The following is a 20406-nucleotide window of genomic DNA, read 5'->3' as shown; positions in this document are numbered from 1 at the left end:
GCGAAATATTCGCAATGACCGGAAGACTGCTCATAAGAAACGGAACGGAACGGTACTAAACACTATACAGACAGATGTATGCAGGGCTAACTAAGCTATGTGTGGCGTTCTAAACCTTTAACTATATTTTATTTAGTGTCAGTATGTTCTTATGAATTTATGTGTAATAGTATGGCTGCGCTTCTGGTCCACTTTGTCACACAGACTCGGGTATGGAAACTTTATTTGCGCAACTCTGCGAACCAAAATGGCGGCCATACTATCCTAAAATGGCGTGTATGCAACTCGACTTTAACAGTCCACCCTTTAACAGTAAATATAAAACTGTTACAGTACAAAACATTTTACACGGCAATACAGAAATTCATAATCCTAACAGAGAAATTGGGATCCATGAATTAAACATATAAGGGGAGTAAACCATCTGCTCTTGGCCGATCCAGGATCATGGATAAACGATGGGCCGCATTTATCGAACAATCTACTCAGGGTCACGAAGGATAATGTACAATTTTGGGATAAAAATAAAAACAGGGGTGGTTACACTATATACAATTGTTTTTCAGATATGGCATCCTTTGGTAGGTATTGTTTGTGACAACAGACCCTTGAACTCTTTGTTGTCTCTCTTTTTGGTATGCTTTTAAGTATGTTGGTATTATCATTATCAAACATCCGGTCCTGGGTAATGTGTCAAGTTTATAGATTCTACCTTGACCTAAACTGGGACGGGTAACACACTCTCAGAACTCTGTATCGTCTGTCCAATGCCTGGCAGCAGTGCGGTGGCAGTATCCTTGACTTTGAAGATAAGAACGGATGGTGGTGGGGGACAAGAATAGGACCCACAACAATAGAGAAAACTGAGAAAGGAAAAAAAAATTGTTAGTGATCCTTCCAACCTGTTACCAGTGGGGTGTGTCACAGTCCCTTTTCTAGCTTGTACAGGTTGCTTGACCTTAGCTGCTCTCCAGTCCTCCCGAAATGGTGCCTCTTAGCGATTTCTTTCTTTCGCCCTCGAGTGTAAGGACCTTCTGGCTTTCTGTTCCTTTGGCAGTAGGACGAACGTACCCGAATCTCTCTCTCTGCGACTTTGTTATTGAGGTAGTGCTGGTCAACAAGACTTGGGGTGGTTCTTTCCAAAGGTCTATCAAGCAACCTGTATATGGCAAAGCAGGGGAAACAACAACATCTCCTGGTTCATGGTTATGACAGTTCACAACAGGTGCCAACAAAGTCCTTTTGCTGCAGTTTTCCAGGTGTGGATACATCACTTGCATTTGTGGTCTAGGATCTCCTTGTGGGATTACCATAACCTGTGGCTGCCCGCCAAGCAATGTTTCGATGGGGACAAATGAGGTGGAGTTCTGAGAGTGATTCTACTACTACAAAAAGAGATTATGGGGTGTACCATCAGTCCCTAAAGGTTCACACATGACTTAAACCTTTCATATATATATAAGATAAGATAAGATAATTTATTGTCATTGTAAAAACAACGAATTGTCAACACAACGAAATTACATTCATAGTCACAAGGAAAATACCGATAGAGGAAGGCGATAGTGCTCTAACTGTTCACATTATAGTCGCACACTGCTGTGGGAAAGAAACTCTTTCTTAGACGGGAGGTTCTAGTTTTTATGCTCCTCAACCGCCTGTTTGATGGCAAAAAAGAAAAGACATAGTTATAGGGATGAAACTGATCCTGCATAATGCTGTTCCTCTTACGTCTGCAGTTTATTAAAAAGATGTCAGAGATAGAGGGCAAATCGCAGCCAATGATGGTTTCGGCAGTGCGTATTACTCTAGTTAATTTCTTCAAATCTTTAACTAGGCCATTTCCAAACCACACTGTAATACAATAGGACATTAAACTTTCAATTACACAGGTATAAAACCTCACTAAATTCTCCCGTGAAAAATTGGCAACTTTCAGTTTCCTTAAAAAAAAAGAGGCGCTGCTGAACTTTCTTTACCACTGAACCGATGTGGGGGGTCCATGATAGGCCCTCTGAAATCATAGTCCCTAGCAGCTTAAACTCTTTCACTCTTTCTACCTCCAAACAATCAATAAAAAGAGGTTCTAATGCACATTCCTTTTTTCTTCTAAAATCAATAATAATTTCCTTAGTTTTTGCCAGATTCAATAGAAGGTTATTCTCCTTGCTCCATCTAACTAAGGACTGAACCTCATCTCGATAAGCAGATTCATCACCATTAAGGATGAGTCCCACTAACGTGGTGTCGTCTGCAAATTTTAAAATTAAATTTGAATCCGACTGTGAGAGACAGTCGTACGTAAACAAGGAAAACAATAGTGGGCTCAGTACGCAACCTTGAGGGGCACCTGTACTCAGCCTCTGCACTGGTGATTCACAACTCCCTAACTTGACATATTGGGGCCGCTCCAGTAAAAAGTCTAAAATCCAGTTGCATAACCTAGGGGGAAAATTTAAATACAACAATTTAGACACTAAGATATTGGGGATTATTATTATTATACTTGCATACTCAAGGGTGCTTCTGGGCTGCCATATCTATACACACAAACGTCAACACATATATATATATATATATAAAAAAAATAAGTAAATAAATAACTAGAATGCTTCTAGAGTGGACTGTACAAAGCCAATTTTGTATTACCTGCAGAGGATCCTGCTGGAGGAGGGATGTGGAGATGGCTCTGTGGGAACAGCCGTTGCAGTTTCTTTCCCCCAGACAAGTAAGGCATGATCCTGTCGTCTTACCTGTCTGTGGGCACACCAGTAATTTCGGACTAATTTTCCCCATACCTTCCCTGTCAAGACAAGTCAGGCCATGGGCTATCTCTGTCCTGACAGTTTGGCATGTTCTCAGAGTCACTGGTTTTCCTTGTCCATCTTTCTATTCCTGTCCACATCCCTTCGGCTTCCAGACTGCTTCTCCTGCAGGGGACACAAATCTTGTATTTCTATGTGAATACACTGACATTTACAGGGGGAACACAAACATTATCCGCAGAGCGCATGGCTCACCCAGCTGCCTTGCCAGCATGTTCATTATCAAGTGACACTGAATCCTTATCGAAGGTGTGGGCTTTACACTTGATAACAGCCACCCTGTCCGGCAGCTGTGTGAGTGTCAGGAATCTTTTAAACTTACAACGCTTGCGCCACTGGAGTGCCAGCTACTGAAACAAAACATCTCTGAGGCGCCATAGGGCCTAAGATCTTCTGCATTACCCCAACAAACGTACTTGGAGTCGGCATGAATATTGGCTGTTTTTCTCTCAGACCGCAGTACTACTAATGAGACTGCTGTTGCTGAGTGAGACGTCCAATGGGTTCAGCCTCTACTATGCCTTTTCCATCTATTACGGTATAGCCAGTGTACAATTTTCCCCTCTCTGTGTTGTGGAAAGAACGAGGGAGAGAGAAAAAAAAATGAATTACCTCTTCCAATGGGTTGTTACCACCCTTTGGGGGCATGCTGCAAAGGTCTGATTCAAACATGTCATGCAATCATATTCGTCTCGGCTCCCACTAACTTCCACCATTCCAGCAACCTCAGCACCAATCCACCCTTTGTGCCTTGGCGGGCACACCTGGTAAGAGTGTTGCTGGGTTTACAATATTACCCATTTTACTGGTAACATCAATGCAAGTTCCCATTTAGTGAACTTAGCTGATGAATATTTTTCACATGTTTAGGCAGAATTTTAGGAGTGTCCAGACTATATGAGGAGCATAAACAGTTAAAACACACCCCAACACCACATTCTCAGTTTTGTTTACCAGTAGTGCTATGGCAACTACACTGTGTAGACAAGTATGAAGTGCTCAAGTAATAGGGTTTAATTGTACACTGCAGTACGACATTGGTCAGGCTGGCATCACCAGGTTTCTTACGTCACTATATCTGTCGCCCCCTCAGCAGGTCTAATATTCTAAATCACATGGTCTCTTGTGTCAGTTTTACCCATGGCAAAAGGCTGTAATCAGGCCTGTTTCTTCTTCTTTACTACCCACATCTGTCTGTGAAGACATGGGTTTTACGATTGTACCTATTTATATGTAAATGCGTTTTACAACCCTTTTCATTCTTTGTAGAAGGGGAATGCTTTGTGCATTACTTGGACTGCTTTTACATGCTTTTCACAAGATGGTGGCTGTGGTTGTCCTGGGTAACATTAGGAGCAATGCTTAAAGTTACTGGGACTTTGTTCAAGATTTACTGAAAAATATATATATTGACTACTCGCTTTATGGGGTACCGTATATTCACAATAGGTATTTCTCTGCTGGGAGTGCGACAGATCTTTCGAACTATTTTTCTATGATTTGTGGGTTTATGGTTACTAATGTGTCCCAGATTTCCCTCCCCCCCCCCCCCTTTTGTTCAGGCGCAACCGCAATCCGTCCTGAGATACCTTATGTCCTGCCTCAGGAGGATACACCAGAAGTTGTCTATCGCCATCTGCTGGTGTTGTGGATGAGGAAAGGACATAACAATAGATCATTAACCCATTGTATTGGTATTTACCCATTTGTGGGCCGTAAGGACAGTGTGCGATCTTGCAAGACCCGGGGGAGGGGCTTGGTGGCTCTCTGAGGTTTCTGGAACAGAAGAGATGGGGAAGGAGAAAAAAAATTGGAAAAAGAGAGAGAGAAACTCAAAAAGGGTAGAAAATAATAATGACAGTAATGTGTACATTTATTTTCAACAGGAAATTTTTCTTTTATTTTTATGACACCAGGATTTAGCACTATGGGGGAATTGGCTCTCAACTATTTGGTTCTTACCCTTTTCCAACTCCTGTTCTGATTTGTAAGCCCTCCCTCTTTCTCTTTCCCAGTGTGGTTGTGACTATGGGCTGTGTCTAAGGGTGTTTTGCTAAAAGTTCTCTTTTGGGAACCTTGTAATTTCACTGGGTATTTTTCCAGCTCAACCTCAGATTTCAAATGGTGAAGCTGTACTTTGGGGCGCTATGCTTTCTGTTTTTAACAGGGTTTTTATTGAAGCTATTGTTGCCATTGATCCTGTGTCCTTCCCATCTTTAGTTCAAAGGGAACTCGGTATTTGTGCTGTAGTTTTTAGCTACCTTAGATGGGTAAAAAAAAAAAATCTATAACAGTACAGTGCAGCATTAGTCATGGGGGTATATCTAACAATTTTGCATCTAGTTCGTGCATACTGGTCCTGTTGTCTCTACGTTATGAATTCTCTGGAGTCCAGTAGCAGACATAACTTATATTTCAAGGTAGTTCTGTAATTTGAAGGTCAATCGTAGCCGCTGCAGTCAATAAGACAGAGCATTTGATATGCAAGGGCCCGATTATGATCTCTATTTGTTTTACCAATGGGTAATGCTGCACCTTTCCTGTTACCCCAATCGTAACTGCTAATTGCTTGGCACAACCTAGACCAGGAGGGAATGTTGTTAATGGGTTTGATACAAAAAAAACTTTTACATTTAAACCATTCCACTTACCCATATCTGAGCGTGTCCACGTATTGTGCATGTCACTATCCTTTACAAGCATTACCTCATCCCTGTCTCCCCGTCCACAGGGAGGTTCCACTGTGTGCAGAGGGTGGATCTGTATCTCCCCTGCACCATTGGACAACATCCCAGGAACAACTATCTCTGTGCTGTGTTGTGTGTACTTACCTGTGTCTCCAATCGTGTTCCTGGCATCAGCCATCTCCTCGACCAGAATGGCAGCAGCAGCTTGGGCTGTCTCAGCCTCTCTCTCCTTTCCGTTGGCTTCGCAAGGGATGACTGATGTCAGGAATCCCCCTTGTGGATCTGTATCTTGCTTATAGGGGGTAAAAACAGTACACAAGTTATTCATTTTTGGGTTATTTTTTGTTTCACTTCGGACTTGAATTGTTCCCTTTTTTTACATATTGGTGAATGGAAACATTCGTATTCCTGTGGCTGATTACACCTGCATCTGACAGATAATTATGTTCCCTTTTGATTGTACTTTCCTTCTGCCACAATTTAAGAATTTCTATGTGCTTCTCTCTCTCCTTACGACTGGAGAGTAGACATATTTCATCCTTTACTGCCGATAAGATTTCTGGCTCAAAGCTACCAACACTGGGAAATTCTAATTTGCTGCCTTGTGTCATCTTTTTCCATTTCTTTTGGTAAACAACTGCTCGTTCACCGTGCTTACAGCACATAATAAAAGCCGCCGATCCTTTTGGTCGGCTTGCTTCCTCCCTATCTGACACGTTATCACAGCGTGACCCGTTATTTCCCATAATTACAGGAATAAACGTTCACAGCTAGTAGATACCGGTGGGTTATTACTTGTCTGAGAGCTCCCCAACCACTCACTTCTCAGCGACCTAGAACAGTCCCACAATCAAGCGGGTGCGAAGGCTACGAGGCAATGATACTCAATCGCCAAGCTCTCAACTAGCAGCGAACTTCTAGTTGACCTACAAGGCGCGGCCAATCTCTCCAGGGCACAACAAACTTGTTTTCCTGTACCCCCAGAAACCGGATTTTCTAAAGTAGCTGATCGGATCACTGGGTTCCGATTTAGCTTCTTGTACCCTCCTAGTGGATCAAAATAGTTCCACAGAAGGGGCAGTTCCTATGGGCACGTCGTCACGTGCACCCTGGTCCTACACTGGACTGTCCTACACTGGACTACACTGCGCTTGAGTCGTGCCGTCACACACCCGTTCGCCTCAGTTATGTTTCACACTGGGCGCTAGTTACACCTTGGTCTTATGCTTATTTTTGAAATATTTCTGTACAGAAAATCTTCCCAGGCTGGTAGCTTTTCACTAGATACTTATGCAGGTATAAATCCCTTATAATAAGCTATAGGAATCTATTAAAATAATGCTTGAGTTGCTTGTTTTTGGAAAATGAACAAAAAGAAAAAAACTTCTTTTCTTTTATTAATCACCGCCCTATCCGCAGTATATTACTATACTGTTTAAATAAAGCTAGTGGTTTAATACTGTTCACCTTTGAGTTCCTATGCGTGCTGCATGTGCAGTACCAATGAACAGCCACGTGTGTACGTGCCTTGTTCACAGGCCGCCGATGGATCGGCCACCCACGTGTTCTATAGTGTATTTGCAAGGTTGCGCTCGGGTTTCGCTATACGCAGTAATTGCGCCTAAATGTGGAATAAATCCCTTAACTCCGTCCGAAAGTTACGTATCAAGATGCGAAATAAATCCCGCACTTAATCCGTAAATCACGTACAAAGATGCGAAAATTTCCCGATATGGGCACGTGCGCGCGCACCTTGCGTAATACACAATAGACGCTTTACGTTACTGTAAAAGGCCCAGAACTTATCGCCACGTGGCGGAGTCCCTGGCCTTGCAGTAACTAACACTAAAAGTTATAGTTTTGCACAGAGGGGATCCTCTATGTACTATAATAAAACACAGGCTTTTGTCTCCACGTGTGCGAACTTTATCGCGCGTGGCACATATACTGTAATAAACAAGCAACTCAAGACACTATACCCCGTTAAACTACTTGTGGCAGGCAGAAGTACAGTTTACTAAACACTTAATATATGCTTTAAAACACGTGGCTTTCACTTATTGTACTTCGGGTTCAACGCTAGCACTTCTCAAACCCCGCACCGCCGCGGACCTGGCCTATCCAGCAATGGATAATAAATACTTCCACCCTTTTGCTGGTATAGGTCAAGCCGCGCGCCTGGTACTGAGTTCCAGAATGTGAAACGGCCGGACGATGCTCCCAATTGTTAATGGCGATTAAATATGACCAAAGAAACAATAAGTGAAAAGCGCAGGTTACGTATTATGTCTGTAACCTGTGTACCCTTTATACCTAGCTACGTGCGAACAAAACGTAGTGCAGCGTAGCGTACCTTTATTGTGTATTATACACCAAAGAACCAATACCTTAATAAGAGATCCTTTCGCAGTACTTTGACTCTAATCTGCGAATATACCTTTTAGGACAGTGTCCGTAATATACCTTATCGCTATGCGAATAACAGACACAACCACCGTATAGAAGTAAGGAGATAGAAACTCCATGAAAGGATGTATTTAAGTCCCTAATGGACAAAAGGGGGTTACAGGAATAGAAAATACAGGTATAACAAGTAATACAATAGTCTAACAACGAGTATAATAATCAGGCTTTGCTAGGGGAAGAAAAACAGATACAGGATACAAACATAATCAGCCACATCACATAAAAGGGGAATACGAATGTTTACCTTCAGGGGAAATAGCGCAGCGCAGTCCGGTCGGAGCTCACTATGTTCAGGTTTGAACATAGTCCGGTCAATGGTCAGGGAAAGAAAGATGTGCCTAAGTGACCGAGGCCGCCCTGGGTCACCTATCTTATAGGGTCAGAAGGGGGAGGTCAAAGGCCATTCCTATTGGTCAGAGATCGTATGTCAGGTCCTCTGTTATTGGGGCAAAGTAATCCAACTGGTTTGGAAAGGTGCAGGGGAGTGAACTTTTGGAGTCCTTTGTTTGTTAGTATCGTCGTCAGGGATTGTAAACAGCAGTCAGAACCGGTTTTTTATAGATTCCTTTGTTATATACTTTCAACAGAAACTGTTTTAGGAATATGGATTATGTCCATAACTATCGGGCCGTGTGTATTGCGAAATATTCGCAATGACCGGAAGACTGCTCATAAGAAACGGAACGGAACGGTACTAAACACTATACAGACAGATGTATGCAGGGCTAACTAAGCTATGTGTGGCGTTCTAAACCTTTAACTATATTTTATTTAGTGTCAGTATGTTCTTATGAATTTATGTGTAATAGTATGGCTGCGCTTCTGGTCCACTTTGTCACACAGACTCGGGTATGGAAACTTTATTTGCGCAACTCTGCGAACCAAAATGGCGGCCATACTATCCTAAAATGGCGTGTATGCAACTCGACTTTAACACAGCGTTTATTGTTGCCGTGTTATAAGCTTTATTAGACAGTATCCCCGCGGTTATGAGTTGGCTATAGAAAGCCAAAGAATATACTCATGCCGCTGCTGTCTATGTATATCTCAGAGCAGCTCCGTTTATCACGGACTGCACGGAGGCTGTGAGCCGGCTCCTGTCAGTCGGACACGCACCCACGCTGCTTCTGTCACTAATCCCACCTAATGGTACAGACTGCTTAGCATAACACATACATTTAATTTCATAACATTTCTACAACATTGATTGCATTTTTTAGAGGCATATAATTGGGAGCTGAGGTCATTGGTAGCCAACGACCGTTTCACCAACCTGTTGATGCCCTGAGGAAGCTTGGTGAAACGGTCGTTGGCTACCAATAACCTCAGCTATATAAAATAAAATAAAACTACACATAACATCAATATAATTTCTGACAGTTAACACGCAGCTTCTGTCAGCCCACACAATATAATCCATTATGATCGACAAATTAGAGTACAGCTGCATTTAAGAGATGTATATACTAAACAACAGAGAAAAATAAACTGTACCTCTCTCTGCAAAAATATTTGACAGAATCTGTCTGCAGAAAATATAAGATGTCAGTTTAATTATATTAATTGAATGTAACAAAATACAACTCAAAACATACACATCAGTCTGAGAGACTCAGAGAAAACAAGATCCGATACATAAAGATCTATTACATAACAAAAATTCGCAACATTTAAGCACAAAATATCTCTTCCTGAAATTGAACAGGGAGAAAAGTGCTAATATAAAGCATATCAGAGGCATACAGGGATAAAAGAACCCTATAATAATAAAATAATTTTGGGGAGCAGGGGTCATTGATATTTTAAACTTTATTTCTTTCTTTATCTTTCTATATTTTAAATATTTCACCTTTTAATGAACAAAATAAAAGTTAAATCTTAAAAATAAACATTGTGATTGTCAGTGCACTTACAATATACTTACTTTTTCTTGTAAAAAGGTGGGATCATCTCTGGGTGGGCACTGTGCATTATCGTTGTAATGCAAAAATTTAAGGATCGTCTCAAAACGAGTCCGGGTCATGGCCATACGATGAAGTGGGGTGCTGTACAGAACATCTGTACTCCAATATTGCCTAATTTCTGGCTTTTTAACTATACCCATATGTAACACCAGACCCCAAAACGTCATAATCTCTACTGCATCTACAGGGGTCCACCTAGCAAATGATGACGTGGGGTTTTGGGCAATAAACTGCTGGGCATATAAATTACTTTGGTCCACCATTAAATTTATAAAATCATCAGAGAAAAAGACTTTGAAAAAGTCAATTTCTTTGAGGCCTGTAGTATCAAATTGGATTCCTGGGTTGGCCAAAAACTCAGGAACCTGGGGCTCAAAATTGTCTGGTGGTGGGGTCCATACGAGATCAATATATATCTCTGACACAATGACGCTGCAGCAGCAGCAGCACAAGCAGCCAGGAAGCAACAGCAACCACAGCAACCAGGAAGCACCAGCAGCTGGCAGCACGGATGCCACCAACGCTGATCAGGTCAGTATAAGGGCACGGAGACCGCTCTGCACGCTGTTCCTGACCGGAATGGCAGCTGCAGGGCTGTCTCCGTTATTTTCTGTGTGGTGTAATGGCTGTGATTGGTCCGTCGGTCCGACGGACCAATCACAGCCTTTGGGGGCAGGTGGGGTGACCACCAGTGACACCTTTACACCCGGTGGTGATTGGTGCTGTACTTAACAGCACCAATCACCACCGATCCCTGTGTCACCGAGCGACGTTATTCGCCGGTACACAGAAAACGCTGTAATTGGCTGTTCACATTGAACAGCCAATCACAGCGATCGCCGATGGGTGGGGGCATCGCTGCCCCCCCTGGGCAATGAAGGAAGATGTCTGCTGTCAGGGACAGCAGACATCGTCCCTCTGTCACCGCGTCTATAGACGCGGTGACAGTTTAATGGCATGACATACATTTATGCCATGTGTCGGGAAGTACATCCCGACCATGATGTAAATGTACGTCAAATGTCGGGAAGGGGTTAAAAAAAGTAAACACAGTTGTTGATAATAAATGGCTTCACCCAACCACTAACCATGAGTGAAAGAAAAGTTTGTGAGTTATCAATCACATTCTCTGACACATGGCCAGAAAATCTCAAATTCTGCTAGGGTATGTAAACTTATGAGCACAACTGTGTATATAATTATATACACACACACACACACACACAAAGTTCAGGGGCAGAGTGTGAAGGTGTCTGCTGTGGATCTGAGCATATCTGCTATGGCCAGTTGTATGTTGTCTGATCCTCTAACAGCCTGGCCATTTCCCAGCCTATAGGATAGAGTAAACAAAGTAGTTTACAAGGAAGGCCGCAAAAAATAAAGTTACATGCACACAAATACCGAAATATCAGTGAATAACATCAGTGACTCCCTGATCAGTGACTTCCGCAGGCACCAGGGTGACTGACACCGACAGAGAGGAAAGTAGCAGCACAAGTCTAAAACCCTGTACATGAGGGGGAGATATATTGCTCAGCAAAACATTGCTAGCAATACATTGCTGAGCAATATATTGCCCAGTGTCTCCTTTTCATCAGCGACCATCTACCTCTGCCGGCGGTGCCGCAGAGGTAATCAGCTGGTCGCAGGAGCAAGCTCCTGCGACCAGCGATTAGAATGGGGCTGAAAACGGGAGCGCGCACCCGGCGATTTATCGCCGGGGCACACTTCCATCACTGGCAATATGGTTGCCAGCGACCATATTTCCAGCGATTTCAGCCCCTATCGCCCCTGTGTGTACACAGCTCTAAGGTGATCAAGCACTGCCATAGCTGACACCTATTGGGTGTTCACAGACAACAGACACAGCCAATCACTGCTGCCACAATGTCCGAGGCAGGAAAAACCAACAAGGATCTCTTATATATTTGGCTACATCTGTCACTCAAAGTGTGTCTGAAGCTGTAACGCTGGGTGGAGTCTCTGACTCACATGACTGACTCACACGACAGAGAACCAGCCCAGTGAGCCCACAGACAGTGCCAGACACCCTCTGTCTCTCCATGTTACACAGCAAAGACACAGCTACTCACCAGACAAACCAGGTGAGCGCCCCACATACCTCCCAACATGACCCTCTCCAGGAGGGACAGAATGCTCTGTTTGTGGACTTCCATCTTAATTTATGATTGTCATCACCTGTTTTAAACAGGGTAATTGATAAGAAAGGTGTTTAAGCACAGGTGATGGTAATCCATAAATTAAGAAGAAAGTCCAGAAACAGAGCAATGTGTCCCTCCCCCCCCCATTCACGGCAACCCCACGATTAAATGGCACATGCAAAACATTGACATGGCTATGGTCGACAATGAAAAAGGTTGACATGAGTTTTTGAAGATTTATTTTTCACTTTTTCAATGTTTTCATATTCATTCTCATGTGTCGACATGGACACCAATGAAGTGCCACACTTATGTCAACATTTACATGTGTTGACCTTTCTGTGTTGATTTTTTCTTGTGGCGATTCGCGGCACCCCCCCGGCGACCCCCCTCCCACGATTCACAGCAGACCCCCCCAATTCGCGGCGACTCCCGCGATTTGCGGCCCCACCCCGTGACACACCCCCTCCTGTGATTCGTGGCACCCCGCGACCCCCCCTCCCACGATTTGTGCCAACTTACAGTGACAACTATGTGCACGTCAACCTACACATCATCAACCAATTCTTTGTATAATATATAACACCTGTTCTGTTTTACTGTAGGTGTTATAAGTCAGATTTTTTACTGCTACTATTACTGTTTATGTAAATGCATTCTGAATGACAGCAACAAGAATATATAACCAACTAGGTGATTTATCGCGCCCCGTGCCCCCCCTCCCGCAATTCACGGACCCCCCCACGATTCACGCCCCCTCCCACAATTCACGTCACCTCCCGCACACACACCCCTCCCGCAATTCGCAACCCCCCCTCCTGCAATTCACGCCCCCTCCCACGCTTTGAGGACCCCCGCCCTCTCCCGCGATCCGCGGACACCTGCGCCCCCTCCCTCCCTTAATTCACAGCACCCCCCACGATCCTCCCACAATTCACGGCACCCCTAAGCCCCTCTTTAGTCCCCCGTATACTCACACACCCCTATCACTACCCAGCTTCCTGCTCTCCTGAACCATAACTTCCACCACTGGGGAGTCGCTGACGCTGTTTTGCCCACATGCCCCTATCATGCCTCATATCCCAGCCTCCTGCTCTCATGTACCCTAACTCCCACCCAGTAGGAGGAGACACTGACTCAGGGCCACCATCCTGTACTCCTGTACTGCCACACTGGACCCTCACCCACTGGCAGAAGCTGCACAGTATCTCTCACCCTCCTCTTTAGTCCCCCTTATGTCCACACACCCCTATCACTACCCAGCCTCCTGTTTTCCTGTGTCGTGACCTCTGCCAGTGGGGAGCCGCTGACTCAGAAAGACCCTACTATACTATTGCACACACACCTAAACAACATGCACACACTGCCCCCCCCCACACCCACAAATGTCACTGTACCTTCCACACTATCAATGTACATCTTACTCTGTAACCGCTTTTTAATTAAACAAAACAATACACACCCCCTTCCACATCATATGCTTTCTATTTAACACATTCCACCTATAACTCAAGTTGCAATACAGGCATCTTTCATACAATTCTAACCATCTTTCTCATATACAAATGTTCAAATTAAGGGGGCGCAGCCCCTTACGACGGTGTGAAGAGCGCCCGTAGGGCGCGATGAATCACCTAGTGTTTATATATTTTATTAAAGTTTCTAACACACCAATATGGTAACACATCCTGATACACTGGTCATCTGTTAACACAGGGGAGGAGCTCAGCTATTGCTCCACCCACTACATAGTTAGTGTTCATTTTAGCACCCGCTATATTTGAAATCCCATGCAGTTCCTCTTCCCTGCCTGGGGTGTCGCTGTCTGCTCCTAGCACAGGTCTGGTTTGCATATCAGTGTTGATATACAGACCACACTGTGCTAGAAGCACTACAGCAGACAGCGACACCCCAGGCAGGGAAGAGGAACTGCATGGGTTTAAAAATATGGCGGGTACTAGAATGAACACTAATAGTATTGGTTGATTGTTCCACCAATCAGATTCCCCATCACCAGTCTCAGGGCAGATTTCTTATGGTCATTACTCCAAGCTTCTGACTTCCCCATATATAGTTATACAACCATCCCCTACCCATAATGCAGCATGGAGGGGCTCAGTGAAGGTGGCAGTGTAGGTGTGTAAGTGTCTGATGGGGTCACACAGAGCATAAAAGGACATCTGTCCTGCCTCATAATCCAGGTATATCCTCACTCTGTCACAGGGGATATTGTCAGCTACCTGGATCTCTGTCCTGTCATGTATCACTGAGTACCGATAGTTATACCCCCTCCTGTACAAACACCAGGACTTGTTATTACTTCCAATGGCTGACTGCGCTCCTCCCCTGTCTATACTGGGATAACACATCCCCACCCTCCAGTGCTCTGACTTAGTGACATCCACCTCCCAGTAATGTAGCCATGAGGAGAATCCACTGGTACTTATCACCTGAGGAACCTGAAATCTCTCTGGTGTTTCTGGGTGATGCTGGCTCATATCTTTCCAGGTTGCAGATTTCCTGTCACCTGATACTTGTATATGATTACCAGCTGAGGCTACATCCAGCAATAGGTCTGTAGGTGGCTGCCTGTACCCTGTATTTATCCCTGTTATTATATCAGATAATTTGTGTAATGTCTCTGAGAGGGAACCCACATCCAGACCTCCTGCACCCTGGACCTGGTTATCATGTCTCTCTGTGTCCTCAGTGTCACACAAGTCCCCTGTGTCCGGTTCCTGTAAGACAGTCACTGGGTTAGACATGTTACACAGCTCCTCAATGTGACGCATCTTCCTGGACAGCTCGTCCTTCTTTATTTCCAGCTGCTGGATCATATCAGAGACTGAGAGTGAAACGCGCTGTTCCTGCCTGGAGATCTCACTCAGGACTCTCTTCTCCAGGTCTTCCAGCTGTCTCTTTAGGTCTCTAAACAGGGCAGTGACAGTCTCTGTTACAGCCGCTGCTTTTCCCTGATCCTCTCTCCTGCGCTCCTGCAGACTCTGGACTCTTTTCTCAATCTCCGCTCTCTTTGTGGTCAGTTTCTGCAGAACATTCCTCAGCTTCTCCTTCTTCTTGTTAAAGGCCTTATCCAGCATCTGCTTCCGGTGTCCCCGATGTTCTCCAGCTAAGCAGGACCCACAGATACAGGCAGCATCCTCAGTGCAGTAATACTTCAGAACCTTCTCATGGACGGAGCATTTCCTGTTCCCCAGGGCAGTGGTGGGGTCACATAAGACGTGTTCTGCCGACTTGCTGTGTAGTCCCAAGTGTTTATCACACAGAGAAGCCTCACACAGCAGACAGGACTTAGCAGCAGGTACAGGAGAGTCCACACAGTAAGTGCAGCAGATCCCGGTCTCCTCCTGATCTGGCCGAGTACACGGGAACTTCCCCACTATATTACAAAGTGCTATGCTCCGTATCAGTGCAGGACGCTCCTGATACTCTGCTCTGCACTGAGGACAGCTATAAACTCCAGCCTCCTCCTGTGTATCCAGCACATGATCAATACAGACCCGGCAGAAGTTGTGGCCACATCTCAGGGTTACAGGATCTGTATAAATGCTCAGGCAGATGGAACAGACCAGCTCCGGTCTCAGAGCAGCAAACGCCATCTCTGCAGGAAGGAGAGAGAGAGATGAAAGAGGCGGTCCCTTAAACACAGAAACCAGCTGCACACAAAGCCAGGCTGAGCGGTCACTCGGATTACAGCTACAGGCTCAGTTACATAGAGAACACAGGGATTTATCCATATTTGTATAAATCTACAATTTTCACGCAACCCAGTGATGTTTCCATTGTTCACAGTGCACTAGTGGCCTAATTTCATGTGATTAGGTCTGAATTACTGTAGGCCCTCGAAGTTTAATCTTGTGCAAGAATAAGTAAAATAAATCCACAAAACATAATGAAATGTATTCACAACAGCGATCAGGTCTGAATAACCCCCATACTACATTGATAAATTAAATAAATATGACTTTGTTAAGCTGGGTGCACACTTGCACGATATTGTGTGATTTGTCCAATGCGGGTTAATAGGAGCAATAAATCGGGCACATCGTGTGTATGGCCGTTTGTGCTCTCCCGGGTGTCGCAAGAGAGGTCTTGTGATTGGCTGGGCTGCACAATGCGATGCAGTGAATATTAATGAGGAACAGAACAGTGATTGTTTCTTCGCTCATTAATACCGGCCTCTCAAAAAACATGTCGGTCAGCACCATTTGTACGTACGACCTGCCCAGACTGGTTAGTGACCCGTGCTGCACACGTTTGCATACACATCACCACCTACAGGCAGCTGCATTTACAAACACAGCACCACCTACATGCAACTCAGCTTTACATACACAGAACCACCTACATGCAACTCAGCATTAAATACACAGCACCACCTACATGCAACTCACCATTACATACACAGCACCACCTACAGGCAGCTGCCTTCACATACACAGCACCACCTAGAGGAAACTCAGCATTACATACACAGCACCACCTACAGGAAACTCAGCATTACATACACAGCACCACCTACATGCAACTCAACATTACATACACAGCACCACCGACAGGCAGCTGAATTTACATACACAGCACCACCTACATGAAACTCAGCTTTACATACACAGAACCACCTACATGCAACTCAGCTTTACATACACAGCGCCACCTACATGAAACTCAGCATTACATGCACAGCGCCATCTACATGCAACTCAGTATTACAAACACAGTACCACCTACATGCAACTCAGCATTACATACACAGCACCACCTACATGCAACTCAGCATTACATACACAGCACCTTCTACAGGTAACTCTTCATTACATACACAGTGCCACCTACAGGCAACTCAGCATTACATACAAAGCACCACCTACAGGCAACTCAGTATTATATACACAGCACCACTTACAGGCAACTCAGCATTACATACACAGCACCACATACAGGCAGCTGCCTTCACATACACAGCACCACCTACAGGAAACTCAGCATTACATACACAGCACCACCTACAGGAAACTCAGCATTACATACACAGCACCACCTACAGGAAACTCAGCATTACATACACAGCACCACCGACAGGCAGCTGCATTACATACACAGCACCACCTACATGCAACTCAGCTTTACATACACAGAACCACCTACATGCAACTCAGCATTACATGCACAGCGCCATCTACATGCAACTCAGTATTACAAACACAGAACCACCTACATGCAACTCAGCATTACATACACAGGGCTACCTACATGCAACTCAGCATTACATACACAGTACCACCTACATGCAACTCAGCATTACATACACAGCACCACCTAGATGCAACTCAGCATTACATACACAGCACCTTCTACAGGTAACTCTGCATTACATACACAGCGCCACCTACAGGCAACTCAGCATTACATACACAGCACCACCTACAGGCAACTCAGTATTATATACACAGCACCACTTACAGGCAACTCAGCATTACATACAAAGCACCACATACAGGCAGCTGCCTTCACATACACAGCACCACATACAGGAAACTCAGCATTACATACACAGCACCACCTACAGGAAACTCAGCATTACATACACAGCACCACCTACATGCAACTCAACATTACATACACAGCACCACCGACAGGCAGCTGCATTTACATACACAGCACCACCTACATGCAACTCAGCTTTACATACACAGAACCACCTACATGCAACTCAGCTTTACATACACAGCACCACCTACATGCAACTCAGCATTACATACACAGCGCCACCTACATGAAACTCGGCATTACATGCACAGCGCCAACTACATGCAACTCAGTATTACAAACACAGAACCACCTACATGCAACTCAGCATTACATACACAGTGCCACCTACATGCAACTCAGCACTACATACACTACACCACCTACATGGAACTCAACACTACATACACAGCACCACCTACATGCAACTCAGCATTACATACACAGCGCCACCTACAGGCAACTCAGCATTACATACACAGCACCACCTACAGGCAACTCAGTATTACATACACAGCACCACCTACATGCAACTCAACATTACATACACAGCACCTTCTACAGGTAATTCTGCATTACATACACAGCTCCACCTACAGGCAACTCAGCATTACATACACAGCACCACCTACAGGCAACTCAGTATTATATACACAGCACCACTTACAGGCAACTCAGCATTACATACACAGCACCACATACAGGCAGCTGCCTTCACATACACAGCACCACATACAGGAAACTCAGCATTACATACACAGCACCACCTACAGGAAACTCAGCATTACATACACAGCACCACCTACATACAACTCAACATTACATACACAGCACCACAGACAGGCAGCTGCATTTACATACACAGCACCACCTACATGCAACTCAGCTTTACATACACAGAACCACCTACATGCAACTCAGCTTTACAAACACAGCACCACCTACATGCAACTCAGCATTACATACACAGCGCCACCTACATTAAACTCGGCATTACATGCACAGCGCCAACTACATGCAACTCAGTATTACAAACACAGAACCACCTACATGCAACTCAGCATTACATACACAGTGCCACCTACATGCAACTCAGCACTACATACACTACACCACCTACATGCAACTCAACACTACATACACAGCACCACCTACATGCAACTCAGCATTACATACACAGCGCCACCTACAGGCAACTCAGCATTACATACACAGCACCACCTACAGGCAACTCAGTATTACATACACAGCACCACCTACATGCAACTCAACATTACATACACAGCACCTTCTACAGGTAATTCTGCATTACATACACAGCTCCACCTACAGGCAACTCAGCATTACATACACAGCACCACCTACAGCCAACTCAGTATTATATACACAGCACCACTTACAGGCAACTCAGCATTACATACACAGCACCACATACAGGCAGCTGCTTCAGTACTGGTGTAGTTTTACGGCGGCATCCTATGCTACGTTTGAAGCTACGTTATCAGCGTAGCCCAACGGCTGCCTAGATTAGTAAGCATAGTGTCTCTGCGGCAGCCCTGCGTAGTTAGCATAGTCACCGTACTGTCCCCGGGAGCTACAGCTCTGTGCCCGGCAAGCCTAGTGAGCACCTCTCACACAGTGCTGGTAAACGCCAGATCCCCTGCGCTGGTGGACACCGGCAGAGAGGGAATCATGTGGCCGCCGGCGGAGAGGCGTCTCAGACGCTTGTGCGTCTCAGTAAGTATTGCGGCAGGGTATGGCAAACCTGACGACAGGGTTAGGGGTTCGGTAGAGCGTGCGTCTCCTGCACAATAAAGGACGCATTTGCCTGTGCTCCATGATACAAACTGGCAAATGCCTCCATTTGAAACCCCCACTATCCACACTAGCCCGAAGCGTGGCGAGCCCCGCGAGGGGATGCGTTACGTGTCCTCCTGTCTTGTTCATACCCCCACTATCCACGTTGGCGTGGAGTTGATTTTATAAAGTGTGGAGAGTGCAGCGAGCCACGAGCCCGAAGGGTGAGGAGCGCAGCGTATTACTTGACATGTATTCCGCTGCGTTTCCCACGCTTTGGTTTCGGTGGCTCGCTGCGCTCGCTACACTTTATAAAATTAACTCCATGCCGACGTGGATAGTGCGGGTATGAACAAGTCTGCCTCCCCTTGTGGGGCTCGCCATGCTTCGGGCTGGCGTGGATAGTGAGGGTGGAACACATTCACACCTGTCATGTCAGGCAGGTTAAAATGGTCAATGGTTCCCACACAATGTACTAAGAGCTGACTGATTACGCTAACTGCGTAATGCTGACTGACTACGCTAACTACATAAGCTCCAGCTAACCAGCGAACGGGCGGGAACACGAAGCTGATACTGACTAGTGTTCCCTGTAGGAATTTTTTGGGGCAGGGCTCTGCTGCACGGGGGCAGTGCAATGGGGGCGGACCGGGCCCGCCGACATCATCGTTGTAGGCAGTCCCGAGCCGCCTCCGTCACTAAAGCTATGCTGATTCTGACAGGGACGCTGACTACTCTGGCCGCGGGAACACTACGCTGATTCTGACAGGGACGCTATGCTAACTACGTAACTGCCACCGAGAAACTACACAAGTACCGCTGCTTGCTACCTGCGCTCACCCAGCTCCGCTACAGATAAAAAGAACTGTCAGCTGACAGACCAAAATTGTTTGAAATTGAATATAATACACTGCCCGGCATGCGATTAAGCCCTGCCCCCAGGGATTAGCCCCACCCC

General features: G+C 45.3%; 1 protein-coding gene across 1 annotated transcript; it reads right to left on the bottom strand.

The window, feature by feature from the left end:
• Positions 1 to 13995: 13995 nt before the first annotated feature.
• Positions 13996 to 15834, bottom strand: LOC146072231 (E3 ubiquitin/ISG15 ligase TRIM25-like). Its single transcript, XM_083179563.1, has one exon. It carries the CDS (start codon positions 15719 to 15721, stop codon positions 14147 to 14149), a length of 1575 nt encoding a protein of 524 aa, XP_083035689.1. The 5' UTR covers positions 15722 to 15834; the 3' UTR covers positions 13996 to 14146.
• Between the last annotated feature and the right edge of the window lie 4572 nt (positions 15835 to 20406).

This window comes from Crinia signifera, chromosome 4, assembly GCF_055691185.1.
Source record: "Crinia signifera chromosome 4, ASM5569118v1, whole genome shotgun sequence".
Lineage (NCBI taxonomy): Eukaryota > Metazoa > Chordata > Amphibia > Anura > Myobatrachidae > Crinia > Crinia signifera.
Note: the sequence above shows the minus strand (reverse complement) of the source record. Positions and strands in the feature narration are given on the sequence as shown.

What these genes read in the sequence shown, in the direction of transcription:
- LOC146072231 (XM_083179563.1), bottom strand. Translation starts at nt 15,721, where the DNA reads ATGGCGTTTGCTGCTCTGAGACCGGAGCTGGTCTGTTCCATCTGCCTG.